This window comes from Phyllostomus discolor, chromosome 1, assembly GCF_004126475.2.
Source record: "Phyllostomus discolor isolate MPI-MPIP mPhyDis1 chromosome 1, mPhyDis1.pri.v3, whole genome shotgun sequence".
Taxonomy (NCBI): Eukaryota; Metazoa; Chordata; class Mammalia; order Chiroptera; family Phyllostomidae; genus Phyllostomus; species Phyllostomus discolor.
In genome coordinates, this window is record NC_040903.2 from 7657172 (window position 1) to 7671787 (window position 14616).

Consider the following 14616-nt stretch of genomic DNA (forward strand, 5'->3'; position numbering starts at 1 on the left):
AAAAGAGGAAGCGAGTCCAGGAGGCTCTTCAGAGTGCCCGCGTGGCTCTCCAGGGGTGCGCACTGTCTTGCTCGCTGCTGCTCCCGGTGATGCTGCTGCTTCTGCTGCTGTCGGTCAGCTCTGCTGGATCTGGGGGCGCTGCTCGCTCGCGGTGGAGCGGGGAGGGCACCACCCAGCACCTGCAAAGCATCTTCCTGGGCCGCTGCACCGAGTATCTCGCACTGCTGAATCCCGAGCTGCGGTGAGCTCTGCAGGCAGGCGAGGGGGCGCAAAAGAGGAGAGGACTGGGAGCGGGGACGGGAAATAAAGGCGTGGGGGGCGACACGGGAGGGAAAGTGGGCACTCCAGAGGCAAACGTGTTGTGGGGAGGTAGCAATGGGGTCTAAAGGTCAGGGGCGTGAGGGAAGTAAGGGGTTCTGACTAGAGGGGTGCATGGTGGGGAGCGAGTGGGGGTTCTGAGGTCAGGGGAGCCAAGCTGGGGAGTCTGGAGGTGATGGGGTCAGTGTGTAGGGTCTGAAGGTGAGGGGTGTTTGTGCGTGTTTATGCAGATGAAGCAGGGTGTGTGTGTGGGTGGGGGGGGGGTCAGTCTAGAGGTGAGGATTAGGGGGAGTGCGGAGTTCGGATGACAGACCCAGAACAAGCAGATCCAGGAAATCCCCGAGTCCAGGCACTTCAGGGGTTCAAACTTCAGATCTAATCCAGAGGACTTTTTAAAAGTTGGAGTCTTTTTTGCCAGCCCTGTGCTCCGTGTGCTTCTTACTTTTTTGTTCCTTCTTTGGGACCTATCCCCCCCCCCCCCCGCCCAGTTTTCATAACGTCCCTTTCTTGTGCTAGTTGTTCTGAAAGTGACACTTTTCAGGCCCAAAAAAAATGTCAGAAATACTGTAAGGAACACCCACGTTGCCCCCCACCCAACAGGAGGCACAAGGTCGCAAATGCCGCTGGGAATGTTTTTGGAAAGCTGGCATGGACCCGGCAGTGCAGCAGACTCCCTCAGCCCAGTGCCCCGTGCTCACTCCTGGCTTTACAAGGTCCTGCACTTCGGCCCCACCTCACCTGGCCCCAGCCGCGCAATGGGCCTCCTGGTCTACAGGAAGAAGCTGGGCACCGGCTTGGCTTTATTGAAACTGTCACCCTCTAGCTTGGTGCGTTTTCTGTGAGCCTGGGGCAAGACAGTCTTCCTCAGCTCTGAAAAGTGTGTGTGGTACATCCTGAGAGACACTTCCATTGTCAGGTTTCTCAGCCCATCCCTTCAACTAGTTATTTTCTTCTTCTGAGGTGGGGTGAAGGCATGAGCCGTGGCAACTTCCCGTGTTTTTTGAATGCTTAGTTGGGCAGAGTTGACGCACGACCAAGTGACTAGTGCAGTTCTCGGCGTGCTTTGGGAAAAGTGGAAATACAGTGTGTTGTGACGCGGTGTTCTTCTTTGACAAACGTGTGCTCTTGCCCAGGGACAAGAACTGCACCGCCATCTGGGAAGCCTTCCACGCCGTGCTGCAGAAGGACCCCTGCTCCGTGTTGCCCTCCGACTACGACCTTTTCATAAACCTCTCCAGGCACTCCATCCCCAGAGACAAGGTGAGCCCCCGTCAAACGTGGCTCTCCGTCTGTGCAGATGTGGGAGTGAGCGGTCTCCAGAGGCCCTACAAGTGTCACTGAAATGCTGGGTGACAAACTCCCGAATCACTTGCACTTGTGGCGCTCGGGGAGTTGGGGGGGGAAGGTGGCTTTCCCTTCACCAACGGTCCTGTGTCTCCTGCGTGTCTGGGCAGAAGGAAATTTTCTAAGTCAACAAGTCAGTGCAAGGCACAGCCACATTAGGGTACTGTCCTACTTTCGTGCTGGGCCTCCACCCCGGGCCGGTGATGAGCCATCTCCGTCCCAGATGAGCCTGCAGGCCTGAACCGCGACTCGCTCAGCAAGTGCTCATGATGCAGTAGCCTCCCGGACAACCAACCAGTTTCACCTTTTAATGGGCCTTCGGGTTATATCCATTCAGTTCCAGTTGAAGAAAACCACATTTCTGCATCCTGTCTGCACTCCTGGGTCTAATACAAGGGAGATAAATGAGAAAGCCTGCGTGCAATGCTTTCTTAGAACAGTGCCTTCCGTTTAAAGAACGTTAGAGGTCGTTTTCATGTCTCTGATGCAATAATTCTTAACTTGATTTTCAATTGTAAAATCAGGTAACGTCGATGTTTACAAATGAAAACAATCTCAACACCAATTTTTTTTTCCTTTGTAAAAAACTGGTAAGTGGAGCCAGGAGGTTCAGAGATGTGATAGACTGAAAACATGGTTTTTAAGTATATTTTGAACCTGGCCGCTTCCCTGACAGTGAAAGGGGAGCTGTAAATTTTGTTCTCCTTTCGCATGGACTTTGGTTCTAGTCAATGAACTCAGTAAATACTGACCGAGCTACTTCCACGCACTGGGTGTCCTGCTGAGGGCTGCGGATGCAACAGGGAACGGGCGGGCCAGGGGGCTGCCAGTCTGGGCGGGGGCCTGTCGGGCTACTGTGTATCCGATGAGAGAATGGGCGAGCAGGGTATTGCTGTTTGCGTTATTTTTATGTGAAAACAGTATAACTGTATTACTTTTACCTTTTACCTTTTATTTTTCAATTACAGTTGGCATAATATTATTTTATATTAGTTTCAGGTGCACAGCATGGTGGTGATGGTTAGACAATCATGTACTTTACCGAGCGATCCCTCGATATTTCAAGTACCTGCTTGGCACCCGACATAATTATTAGAATATTATTGACTGTATTTCCTGGGCTGTACCTTACATCCCTGTGATGATGCTGTGACTACCAATCTGTGCTTCTTAATTCCTTCACCCTTTTTGCCCAGCCCCCCAACCCTCGCATCTGGCAACCATCAGTGGGTTCTCTTGTTTCTGTGAGTCTGTTTCTGTTTTGTGGGCTCATTTATATTATTCTTTCAGTTCCACATACTGGTAAAATCATACAGTACGTATCATTCTCTGTCTGCCTTATTTCCCTTAGCATAACACCCTCTAGGTCCATCTATGTTGTATCCAAACGGTAAGATTTCATTTTTTTTAATGGCTGAGTCGTATTCCGTTGTTATGTATCACTTCTTTATCCACTCTTCTCTTGATGAACACTTGGGTTGCTTCCGAATCTTGGCTGTTGCAAATAACACTTCAGTGACCATAGGGATGTATTTATCTTTTTGAATTAGCGTTTTGGCTTTCTTTGGAGATGTATCCCAAAGTAGAATTGCTGGGTAAAAATACTATAACTTGATAGAGGGCATATTGCTGAACGACCTTCAAGAATTTGCCCTGGCTGGCGTAGCTCAGTGGATTGAGCGCGGGCTGGGAACCAAAGTGTCCCAGGTTCGATTCCCAGCCAGGGTACATGCCCGGGTTGCAGGCCATAACCCCCAGCAACCGCACATTGATGTTTTTCTCTCTATCTCCCTCCCTTCCCTCTCTAAAAATAAATAAAAAAAATCTTAAAAAAAAAAAGAATTCAGGCTGTGTACCCACTGCACCAGTAGCCCAAACATCAGGACACTGGTGCTCAGAGACAGAGAAAGGCTTATTTGACTCGGCAGAGCGCCAGAAAGGGCAAGATCTCTCAAATGCATCTGTCCCCCAAGGCACAGTGTGGAGCTTTTATGCAGCCAGGGAGTAGGGGAGGGGTAGTCCCAGAGAACTGAGAGAGAAGTCTGTTTCTGTAGTCACAGATAACATTCTGTGCAGCCAGACTTCTGGGCGGCAGCAACCGGTGGCAGCTACTTTGGGGACATTCTTTCCTTCTGCAAGACACACTCATAAATTCTCCTCGCCTTCCTGAAGTTCTCCCTCCTGCTTGACAAGGAGACAGTGCCCAGACAACTGAGCTGCAGTCATGAGAACAGAAGCGCCGTCAGCACATGAACAAAGGCCTAACCAATTAATTCTAGCTGCCAAAAAATACCAGGGGCATTAAACTTCCAGGGGATTGGCTACAGGGAACTATAAAGTATAATATAAAAGTAATAGATTTGCGAGGCACCTTCCACTTTAGGAAGCGCTTTTTTTGCGAATGCCTATCACCCTAAACACAGCGGTGGGAGAAGAGGAAGGGCTCAGGCTCCCCATTTCCCAGGTGTGGAAACCAAGGCACAAGGAGATGCCATGCGCTGGTCAAGAAGATCACACATCTAGTGTATCTATCACAAACCCAGGTCCCTTGATCGTTTAAATGCAGGGATCTTCATACACACGTGCAGACACACATATGGTACTGTACTACTGGGAAAATCTCACTCATCTCTGCACCATGCCTGGAACTAAAGGGGAAGGAGGCCCTGGCGCGCGCTGAGCCGGTGACCTGAGACAGAGAGAGGAAAGAGCATTTGCCGCGAGGCATGTCAGAGCCGAATGGCACGTGGGCTGCCTGACTGAGCTTGACGATGTTGTGCCTGAAAAAAATTGGCTTTGATTTTGTGTTATATTTTCACGTTGTGTTTGTTTCTCCCTAGTCCCTGTTCTGGGAAAACAACCAGTTCCTCGTTAGCAGCTATGCGGGGAACACCCGTCGCCTTACGCCTCTGAGCCACGTTCTGTACGGCAAGGTCGTAGACCTGCTGAGCTGGTGCCGCCAGGAAAACGGCTCCGGTAAGGCTCCTTTTTCTCGTGCAGCTCACAAGACAAAGTACGAGTTCCTGTCTCCCATGCATCTGCCGCTTGTGCTAAATGTGTGCCTATGCATTTGTGTCCCTGGATCGCCACCCCCACCAGTGTTCTGAAGTGGGTGGTAATGCCAACCATCAATAACAACAGCAGAGGGAAGCTGGCGAGTTGGCTTCCGGTCCTCCGGGTCAGGCACCGTGCAGGAGACCTCTCCGAAACTCAGAGATCTCGGAGAAATTGGGACATCAGCCTGCAGAGATGATGACCTGAACTAGTTTGAATCCTAGAGTGCATAATGCACAGAAGTCATTACCACTCTCTCAGGTGATGTTAAGTAATGATGTTCTCTCGAGCCGCGCGATGCGCCCTGTGTCTCCTTGAGAACGCGGCAGGCGAGCGCGTCACTGGGCTTCAGGCGCGCGCCTTCCCTGCTGGGTTCTCCCTGGATCGGCTTGTCAGTCAGCATGTTCCTTTCTGCAGCAGAGTCAACAGGCCGCAGATGCCGTATATATCCGCTGAATGTTGTCCTTGACATTAAATGAAGTTTAATGCGTTTGAACATGTATATTTTAAATGTTATAAAATGTCTATTTTCTGGCTAAGGACTCTCGCTTCCTATTTTTGTTTTAAATATTGATATTTAAATCCTTTTAAGACCTGGGCTAATTGGAGGAGGCACTTCTTCCAGTAAAGCAAAGTTTTTGTGGTTCTGTTTTTTAAATCCCTTTATTAGCATTCCAGTGCATATATAACCTGGCCAATGCGTTGGCGGTTGGCCAGGCTCACGCACCAGCCAGCCGCTCTGTTCTCCGCCTCCCACACGTGTGCCCAGCAAGATGAGGGATGTCTCCGTCCCGCGGGTTGGGCGGTCACTCGCTGGGCTCCTTGTGGACTGAGTGGGCACGACTCTGGCTATTCGACCTGAGCACCTTGTGCAGAGCACAGGCTGGATATATTTTGTAGAGCCAGCAAGTACTTTAAATTAATTCTTCCCAAAATAATCTTCGAAGTGAAATGTGTTTGTCTGTTTCCCCCCCCAGGGCTCCATTACCAGTCGTGCCCTACGTCGGAGGATTGCGAAAACAATGCTGTGGATTCTTTCTGGAAAAGGGCTTCCATGCAGGTAGTGCCGGGATGGATGGCTGGGTGGCTGGGCACAGGCGGGTCCTGGGACGATGGGACAGAGGGGTTCAGGGACTGGGCCACCTGGTCATTACTTAACCACTCAGAGCCTCCCTTTTCACCTTTGCAACATTCTTTTTTTTCCAAGTATTGGCACATACTCATATATATAGATATATATGATTTTATTTATTTATTTTTAGAGAGAGGGGAAGGGAAGGAGAAAGAAAGGGAGAGAAACATCAATGTGTGGTTGCCTCTTGAATGCCCCCTACTGGGGATCTGGTCCTCAACCCAGGCACATGCCCTGACTGGGAATTGAACTGGCGATCCTTTGGTTCGCAGACCAGCACTTGAGCCACTGAACCACACCAGCCAGGGCTCTTCATCAAGTGTTTTTCTACTGGGGTGACACTGGTGAACAAAATTGTATAGGCTTCAGGTGCAGAATTTTACAACACATCATCTGTAGGCTGTGTTGTGCATTCATCAGCCAAATGTTTCTGGCTCATCTTCTGAGCATGTGGTTTGCCCTCCTCCGCCTCTTGAAGTTACTTAACGTGTGACTTACACAGGCCAGTGAGGTGTGTGTACGAGAGTGGCTTTGTGACTTGTGGGTAGAAGAAAGCCTTTAAGAACTGCTCTGTGATTTGCCACTTTCCCCTTCTCCCCTCCTGGTACTGGTAACCAGTGACTTGGCGGATGTGCAGACTTCCTCAGCTTGGGGCCCAGAGTGAGGGCGCAGGGAGCAAAACCCCAGGGGACCTGGGATGAACACGCAGTGCGAGCAAGAAGTAAATCTCCGGTGTTTAAAGCCACTGCGATTTGGAGGTTGTCTGTGAGGGCAGCATGAGCTAGCCCACTCCAGCCGAGGCACTGCTGGAGTCTGATACTGTTTCGCGTTATTTTCTTTCTTTTTTTTTAAGAAATTTTAAAAAGATTTTTTATTTATTCACTTTTAGAGAGGGAGGGGAAGGAGACAGAGAGAGAGAGAAACATCAGTGTGCAGTTGCTGGGGGTTATGGCCTGCAACCCAGGCATGTGCCCTTGCTGGGAATCAAACCTGCGACACTTTGGTTCGCAGCCCATGCTCAATCCACTGAGCTACGCCAGCCAGGGCCTCGCATTATTTTCTTAGGGTGGATCCCCCAGGCGTGGAATTACTTGAGTCTATGAGTCTTTGACACTTCAAAGCAGTTTGCTTTCCAAGATATACCAGTTTCCATCCTTTCTAGCTGTATGAAATATCAAACTTATCACACCCTTGCTCGTACTGACAATTGTCAATGTAAAAAAACTGGTCACCGGGTAGCTCAGTTGGTTGGAATGTTGTCCCGATACGCCAACATTGCGGGCTGGATGCCTCGTCGGGGTACATACAAGAATCAACCAATGAATGCATGAATCAGTGGAACAACAAATCTCTCTCTCTCTTGCTCTCAAAATAAATAAATGAAAAGTTGGCCAGTTTACAGCTGAAAAAAGATAGGTCAATTTACTCTAAGTGCTCATTTTTTTTTCCTTGCAGTACGCAAAGGATAGTTCTGGTGTGGTCCATGTCATGCTGAATGGCTCGGAGCCCAGAGGAGCCTATCCTGTAAAAGGGTAAGAATGCAGCACCAGCAACTGCAGCAGAGATGCCAAAGTGTGTGTCTAGTTGTTTGGAATGCAGGCTGAAGAGAATGGTCCCAATTCATAATGCTTTGCTCAGGTGAAGCAAAACAGTCCAAAGATCTGAAGGCTAGAGATAGGTTTATACATCATTAACAGATGATGAAAGCTGGAATAAAATAAGGAATCTAAAAATTAAGGCTGAAACATAACCCCCTAAAAGCTCGAAAACAGAAGTAATGTGTAAATCAACTGCCAATGAAATGGGGACAGTGGCATGTTGCTTTAGTACTTTAAGGGGTGTCTTTCCTGTTTTTCAGGTTTTTTGCGGATTTTGAAGTTCCCCACTTGCAGAAGGATAAAATCACACACGTTGAGATCTGGGTCATGCATGAAATCGGAGGACCCATCCTGTAAGTTCTGGTGCTCTTAGTGAGGATAATAGTGCAAACACGCTTTTCTCGGGTGTGATATGATCAAGCCCGTTTCACATTTTCATGTTTGCGGGAACAATAGTCTCTTCTGTCTCTAATGTGGGCAGAGAAAAGCAAAGGCTCGACTCTCTGGGAATGCCACTAGCCAGCCCTCAGCCCAGAGAGAAAACCTTCTGTACCCAGACACTCGTCGCGGCCAACGGAAGTCGCATTTCTCTCTGAGCAACCTGGGCAGCCTTGATGGGAGAGTTCCTCATGCACTTGTGTGGGACAGAGCCCAGTTTCTCTTTCTGGTCATATGAAGCTCCAAACTCCTATCAGGAGTTCTATGAATCAACCCAAAGACTATGTAACAATCGATTCCACAACTGGGTCTCAGAGAAGTGGCCAAGGAAACTTTTACGACCCACATTTTCTGGGAAACCACTTGAGTTTATGTAAATGCAAACTTAAACTCATCCCTTTCTTTTTTTTTTAATATTTTGTTTATTTATTTTTAGAGAGGGAAGGGAGGGAGATAGAGAGAGAGAGAGAAACATCAATGTGCGGTTGCTGGGGGTTATGGCCTGCAACCCAGGCATGTGCCCTGGCTGGGAATCGAACCTCCGACACTTTGGTTCGCAGCCCGCGCTCAATCCACTGAGCTACACCAGCCAGGGCTATCCCTTTTATCCTTGAAAGCAAAACTGCAGATGAAAAACTTAAAATACCATTGGTTCAAAGACAAGCCAATGAGGCCAAGCCTAGTCAAAGCTGTGCAGCCGCGGCGCTGCTGCTGCAGAGGCACGCTGGGGCTCTGGTCCTGAAGGCTGACGTCAGGTGCAGGAGAGCATGGCCGACCCCAAGGAGCGGACGTGTTATTGAAAGTGTATTCTGGAGAATCTTGGCAAATTCCCCACTTCCGGCCCCCAGAGCCCTCTAAGACTCATCATACGATGAGTGATTGTTATCCTCTTGCCTCTCCCTTTCCGGAAGACAAATTATGCTTGTTGTTGCGTGGAAAACAGTATGCACTGTTTTTCTTATTTCTGTGCGAAGTTGCTCTTTGTCTAAACATGATGCTTGTTGTTGGGTTAAGGGATCTATCAGAGAAAGCATGTCCTCCGAACCCACCTTTAGGGACACAAGGAAACTGAAGTGGAATGTCATCTCAGACCGTCACTTTGGCTGCAGGAGAGATGGGTGGTAAAGGGATTAGAACACCTGTGTGTGCATTTGTGTGGGAAGGGGGAGCTGCAGGTCACGCGCTAAGAAAGCAGGGGGTCCTGAACTGCTGAGATCTTCAGGAAAAAAAAAAACATGGACAAGGAGCTCAAAACAACACGCTCATACCTGATTGTGTTTATGCCTTTATTTTAAAATAAATAGTCCAATAACCCCTCGACTGAGCCCTGTGTCTAGGTGTTCTGAAACCTCCATGTCACTGCTTACTAAAATATTCTAAGTAGCGAGCTTGGCCCAGAGAAAGACATCGTCCCACACTGTAGCAAGGTTCTGAAACATGACGTCACTCGACACCTTGCCCTCTTCACTCACACAGTGCCCGGGATTCCACTTCTTCTGGGAAAGCTTCCTTCCGTCACTCCGGTCCCCCCTGTACGCTCCCTGCCTATTCGCTTTACGGTGGGCAAGTTGTTTGCCTTCCCATGCCCTGTAAACTGAGGCAGGACCCTGCCTGCGATGGGAACACCGTGTCTGTTGACCACAGCTGTTTGCCTGTGTACACCCCTCTGCTCAATCACGATGCGGGGCGGGGCGAGGGCCCCAGTGGATGAGAACTGGGGGGCATGGACATCTCATGCTCCGTGGCAGTGGTCAATATGAGGTTCGGTTTGGCAGTGCTCTTCAAGAGCCTTAAAATGTGTTCAGAAGCTTGGTGCTGGAAAACCCTTTTTCAGGAGTTTATGCTAAGGAAGCAGATAATTAAGGGTGTGTGTAAGAAAAAATGAAGCATCGTCAAGGTTTGTTGTGATGCCAATGGCATTGAAATCTGGGAATGAATCTTGATCTTTAACAAAGTCTTACGAAATATGTTCCAGTCATGGGAGGGACTGGAGCACATAGGTATTAAGAATCAGGGCAGGTATATGCATAGGTTCACAGACACGGGCAAACCCAGAAAGCAAAATGCATCGGGCAGCAGAACCCCACTGTTATATTTTAACAGTCTCACGGGAATATATTTTAGAAGTCTAGAAAGAGATACCATCAAACTGTTAGCAGCAGTTATCTCTAATAATGTGAGATTTGGGGTTCTCTCCCTTTTGTTTACTTGTGTTTTCTAATGTTTTTGATTCATACGTTTTTGTTGCCATGTGACACTGACTTAATACACCGTCGGCTGAACAAGGTGGCCAACGGTCCCGGAGCTGTGTTGGTGGGTGGGGCCAGGAAATGCGCTGAGACTCCAACCGCAACTTTGGACTCAGTGTTGGGTGCTCAGACCAGCCCCTCTGGGGTCGCACAGGTGTACTGCTGCGGCACTTTTGGGTCCAGGGACTTTCCCAGTTACAGTCACACCTTGGTGGTCGTCGGCTTCAGAACGGGTCAAACCATGGACTTGTCGCATTTTGACGAGAAAATATGTTTCAGCACTGGGCACTTGCTTGGGACTCGTCATGCTTGCTAGAATTTGTGTGAGTCACGAGAACTTGTGTGAGTCACGACACCGCCCTTCAAGAGAGAGTGCTTCATCACTTGTCGCTTGTTCAGTACTCGTCGGCTTTGGCACTCGCCATGAGTTCCAGAAGGAATTACTGACGAGTGCCGAGGTACCGCTGTAGTTCTCCAGAGAGGAGGCTACCCCAGGAGCACATGATCAAAATAAACTTTTTAAAGATTGTATTTATTTATTATTTTTAGAGAGGGAAGGGAGGGAGATAGAGAGAGAGAGAGAAACATCAATGTGCGGTGGCTGGGGACCATGGCCTGCAACCCAGGCATGTGCCCTGACTGGGAATCGAACCTGCGATGCTTTGGTTTGCAGCCTGCGCTCAATCCACTGAGCTACACCAGACAGGGATCAAAATAAATTTTAATTAATCTAGAAAAAACTTCTTCCCTCCTCTTACTCTATTTTATGTTTTTCCATTTTAGGGAATCCTGTGGAGAAGGCAGTGTGAAGATCCTGGAGGAGAGGCTGAAGGAAATGGGTTTTCAGTACAGCTGCATTAACGATCACCTGTAAGTGGTGTATTGTAGCCAGTGCATGTATTTGGGAATTTCAGAGGGTAGGGGGCTGTGGAAAGGGTTTTGCAGGGATCAGCTCTAAGGACCAAGGGGCTGAACCTCCTGGGCTGTCACTGGGTGTGGGGACTGAGTGTGCCTTCTGGCCAGGGTTCTGCCTGGCTCCCCTGACCTCTGTCCAGAACCCTTTTCAGTTAGCTCGCAGAACAGACAGAGCACAGCCCTTTGCCATTGTGCGTGTCCAGTTTGCTGTTCCCTTGCTAAGGGCATGGCGGGTAACCTGCGAACAGGAAGCATGGTGCCTGCATCTCTGGGTGGCACGCCGCCCGTGGTCTCTTTACCCGTGATAGGCGCTAAGGTGGCGTTTGAGATTCTCGCAGGTAGGAGCCTCTTGACTGTAGGCTAGTAGGAAAACAGTACTAGCTACCATTTAGCGAACACATTGTGGGTGGGGAACGTTATATATTTAAAATCAGATAGCATTTGAGGGTGTTTCCGATTCTCGGAAATGCAGGTAAGTTTGCCTGCAAGCCGGAGCCGGTGGGAAGCCCCGCCCTCCACTGGGAATTCCTCCCCTAAGTGTGTGGGCTTGTTTCATTCCTCAGAGCCATGGGTCTTGCCCTTCGAGGACTTAGTGGTTTTCCCACATGCTTGAGGGTATGGCAGGGTGCCGAAGACATCTGCAGCCTTGCCCAGCGCCCACGACCTTCCAGCCAGCTCCGTATCACACTGCCTTCTGAAAGCCTCGGGGGCTGAATAAGCCTCCCATCATAGCAGAGCCCCGGAAGTGTGGGGCTCCCCCAGCTCGTGTCTCCCCAAGAGAATGAGTCCTCAAAGCTGTTCTCTTTTCCCACAGCTTGAAGCTGTACACGTCACTCACCTATTATTGTTGCTAATGCTTTCAGGAAGCTCGAAAGTCAGGTGTTGTTATCCCCCTCTTTTAAAGACAAATGAAAGCCAATTATTGGTTTTTTGAAATACAACCTACGTACAGAAAAATTCACTCACGAACCATATGTATTCAGTTGAATGGATTCTCAGCAAGTTCAACACACATATGGAACCAGCACCCAGATCAAGAAACAACGGAACCGGCACCCCAGTGTCTCCCCTGGCCTCCCTTTCAGTCTCTCCCTGCCCACAGCAGCGACCACTCTCCGGACTATGAGGTCGTAGGTTAGTTTTGCCTGATTCCAAGCATTATATAAATAGCTCCTCTTATGGACGGGCAGAGTCAGGCTCAGAGAGGCTAGCTGAGCTTCCCAAGGTCCGCACTCAGAGACAGGCGGACCTGAGTTTGGAACACAGCCTTGCGCCGCTGTCCTTTTCTCCCTGCTGTAGGACTCCTCCTTTCTTAGTGCACCAGATCTTAGCCAACTTTTAAGAAGTTAGTCCTGACTTTAAAACAGCTCAAAGACGGGGGAAATGTGTGGCTGAGAATTTCACATTTATGGTCGCTTTGCTTCGGTCCAGGAATGACCCCAAGGAGGCTGTCATTTGATAAGTCATCCACCCACGAGGGAGGCCCGGCCAGAGTCCACATCTCCTTCTGGCTCCCAGCCGTCCTCGTGGCCTTGATCTGCTCTTACCTACTCTGGTGCCCTCCTCAGCTACGCGGGCCTTAGGGCTGTTCCCTCTCAGGCCTGACTCACTCCCCCCAACTCCCCGTTCTCTACTGCCTGTGGGCTCCTTCCGTGTTGAGTTGGGGCCTCGTGTTGTTCTTGGGAGCACAGAGCAGGTAACAGAAGGTTTAAGAGATGAAGGTTTAAGAGATAAATGTTAACAAATCAAACTCCAAGCTCCGTGTCAGGGAGACCTCCTGCCCCACAAAATTCAGGTGACGTTGGCTCTTGCAATTTTGGTGAGGTGCTGTGTTTTCATACCTTGTTTTACCTCCTGGCTAGTCTCTGCTTGAACCAGACTTACTAAAACTCCATGAGTTTTTTCGGGGGGGTGGGGGGCAGGGAACAGAATAACTCCTCTCATAAAAAAATATCTGTGTTGTGTAGACTTTACTGAAAAGTAGGCAGGTCCCTGAGAGGAGTCCCCAGCATGTCACAGAGCAAACAGTGTGTTTCCTGTTCTTGTCAAGTCCCCTCCGGTCCTGCTGTCGGGGGAGAGGTTCTCTTAGCCTGCCTCCCTCCGCATGTCCAGGGTGCTGCGGCTGTGTGGCTCTTCTGACCTCTGCTGTCCTTCCTCCCCTCCCAGCTGCCCTGGGGCCCCACATCGTCCCCCCTCCACCGTGCAGAGCCATTTAGCTTTCTTTCCTGTGCTGGGCATCAGCCATTGCCCATGTGCTTCCAAGTCCAACCTTCTGCCTAAAGTACATGCATACAGAAGTGTGCCTGCAGGGTTCAAGTGCGGCTGCACAACTTGCCACTGTGAGAACCTGGGCAAGTCCTGTGGACAGCTCTCTCAACTATGAAATGGGAATAATCATATAGTACCCGTTCTATGGAGTTGTTGTGGATAGAGCATAATTTATGTAAGATATGTAATTCTTGGTACATAATGAGCATTTAAAAAATGCTAGCTAATATTTAAAAAGAAAAACAGGTCCTGGCAGGTGTGGCTCAGGGGACTGAGTGCCAGCCTGTGAACCAAAAGGTCAGCAGTTCGATTCCCAGTTAGGGCACGTGCCTAGATTGTGGGCCAGGTCCCCAGTTGGGGGCAATGTGATTTCACACATCGATGTTTCTTTCCCTCTTTTTCTCCCTCCCTTCTCTTCTCTCTAATAATAAACAAGGCTTTAAAAATAACAGCTGGAATAAAGCTTTAAAAACAAATAAAAAAAAAACAAAATTGGGTTCTTTGAGGTCAGAGACTTTGTGTCCCCAGGACCTCGCAGGCACAGCGTAGCTGCTTAGTGAACAAAAGCCATTTACACAGGCCCTCAAATATTATTATTTTCTTCATCCTATAGCCCAGTGAAGCTCTTGAAGTGCGTGGACCACAGCACTCATCCTGACTGTGCCCTAAAGTGTAAGTACATATCTTAACCCAACCTCATGCTTCCTGAGATAACCAGTCCGTACTCTTTACAAAACACTGATGAACTGCAATATGAGTTTTGCAAAATGCCCGGCTGCTGAGTTGGGTTTGCTTCTGCCCTGCACTTCTCTCAGTGTGGGCTGCTGGGCTGGTGCAGGGGTGGCACACACCTGCCGGCTGAGCCTGCCGTGAATGCAGAGTCGAACCTGCCCTGATGCAGCAGAAATGCTAGGGATGGGGCGGCAGGGGGATTAATACATTTTAAATAAGTTTTAAAATTTATTTCTTAATCCTAACTGGTTTTAAAATTACCTTATTTTTTAAAAAGTAATATATAGGCATGGGTTGGAATTCATAGCTATAACATGGTTGAGAAAGAGAACATCTTTTTTCCTCTATTTCTAGTCACCCAATTCCCTACCCAGAGGCAACCACTATTTCTTTAAAAAAAAATGCTTTCAATTACAGGTTACATTTAACATTATTTTGCCCCTCTTGCTAGTTCCCCGTGTATCCTTCTAGAATAGTCTGTGCCTTTAACAATACACACGCATGCACACACACACACCTCTCTCTTACACGGTACTGCGCATATAAGTAGCAGTGCACACAGGGTGCT

The 14616-nt window shown here is 49.0% G+C and overlaps 1 protein-coding gene and 1 long non-coding RNA gene across 2 annotated transcripts in view; one reads left to right on the forward strand and one right to left on the reverse strand.

The window, feature by feature from the left end:
• Nucleotides 1-14616, forward strand: part of BST1 (bone marrow stromal cell antigen 1) — a 15765-nt gene continuing 1149 nt past the window's right edge. The window contains exons 1-8 of the mRNA XM_028508193.2: nt 1-241; nt 1452-1578; nt 4503-4638; nt 5694-5776; nt 7304-7380; nt 7707-7799; nt 10917-11003; nt 13930-13988. Coding sequence (XP_028363994.1) covers nt 90-241; nt 1452-1578; nt 4503-4638; nt 5694-5776; nt 7304-7380; nt 7707-7799; nt 10917-11003; nt 13930-13988 — 814 coding nt within the window. The 5' untranslated portion in view covers nt 1-89. The remainder of the gene's footprint in view (nt 242-1451; nt 1579-4502; nt 4639-5693; nt 5777-7303; nt 7381-7706; nt 7800-10916; nt 11004-13929; nt 13989-14616) is intronic.
• The window catches only part of LOC118499071, a 24934-nt gene continuing 16058 nt past the window's right edge, over nt 5741-14616 (reverse strand). The window contains exons 3-4 of the long non-coding RNA XR_004901577.1: nt 6336-6540; nt 5741-5820 (exon numbers count right to left, since the gene is read on the reverse strand). This is a non-coding gene — a long non-coding RNA (uncharacterized LOC118499071). The remainder of the gene's footprint in view (nt 5821-6335; nt 6541-14616) is intronic.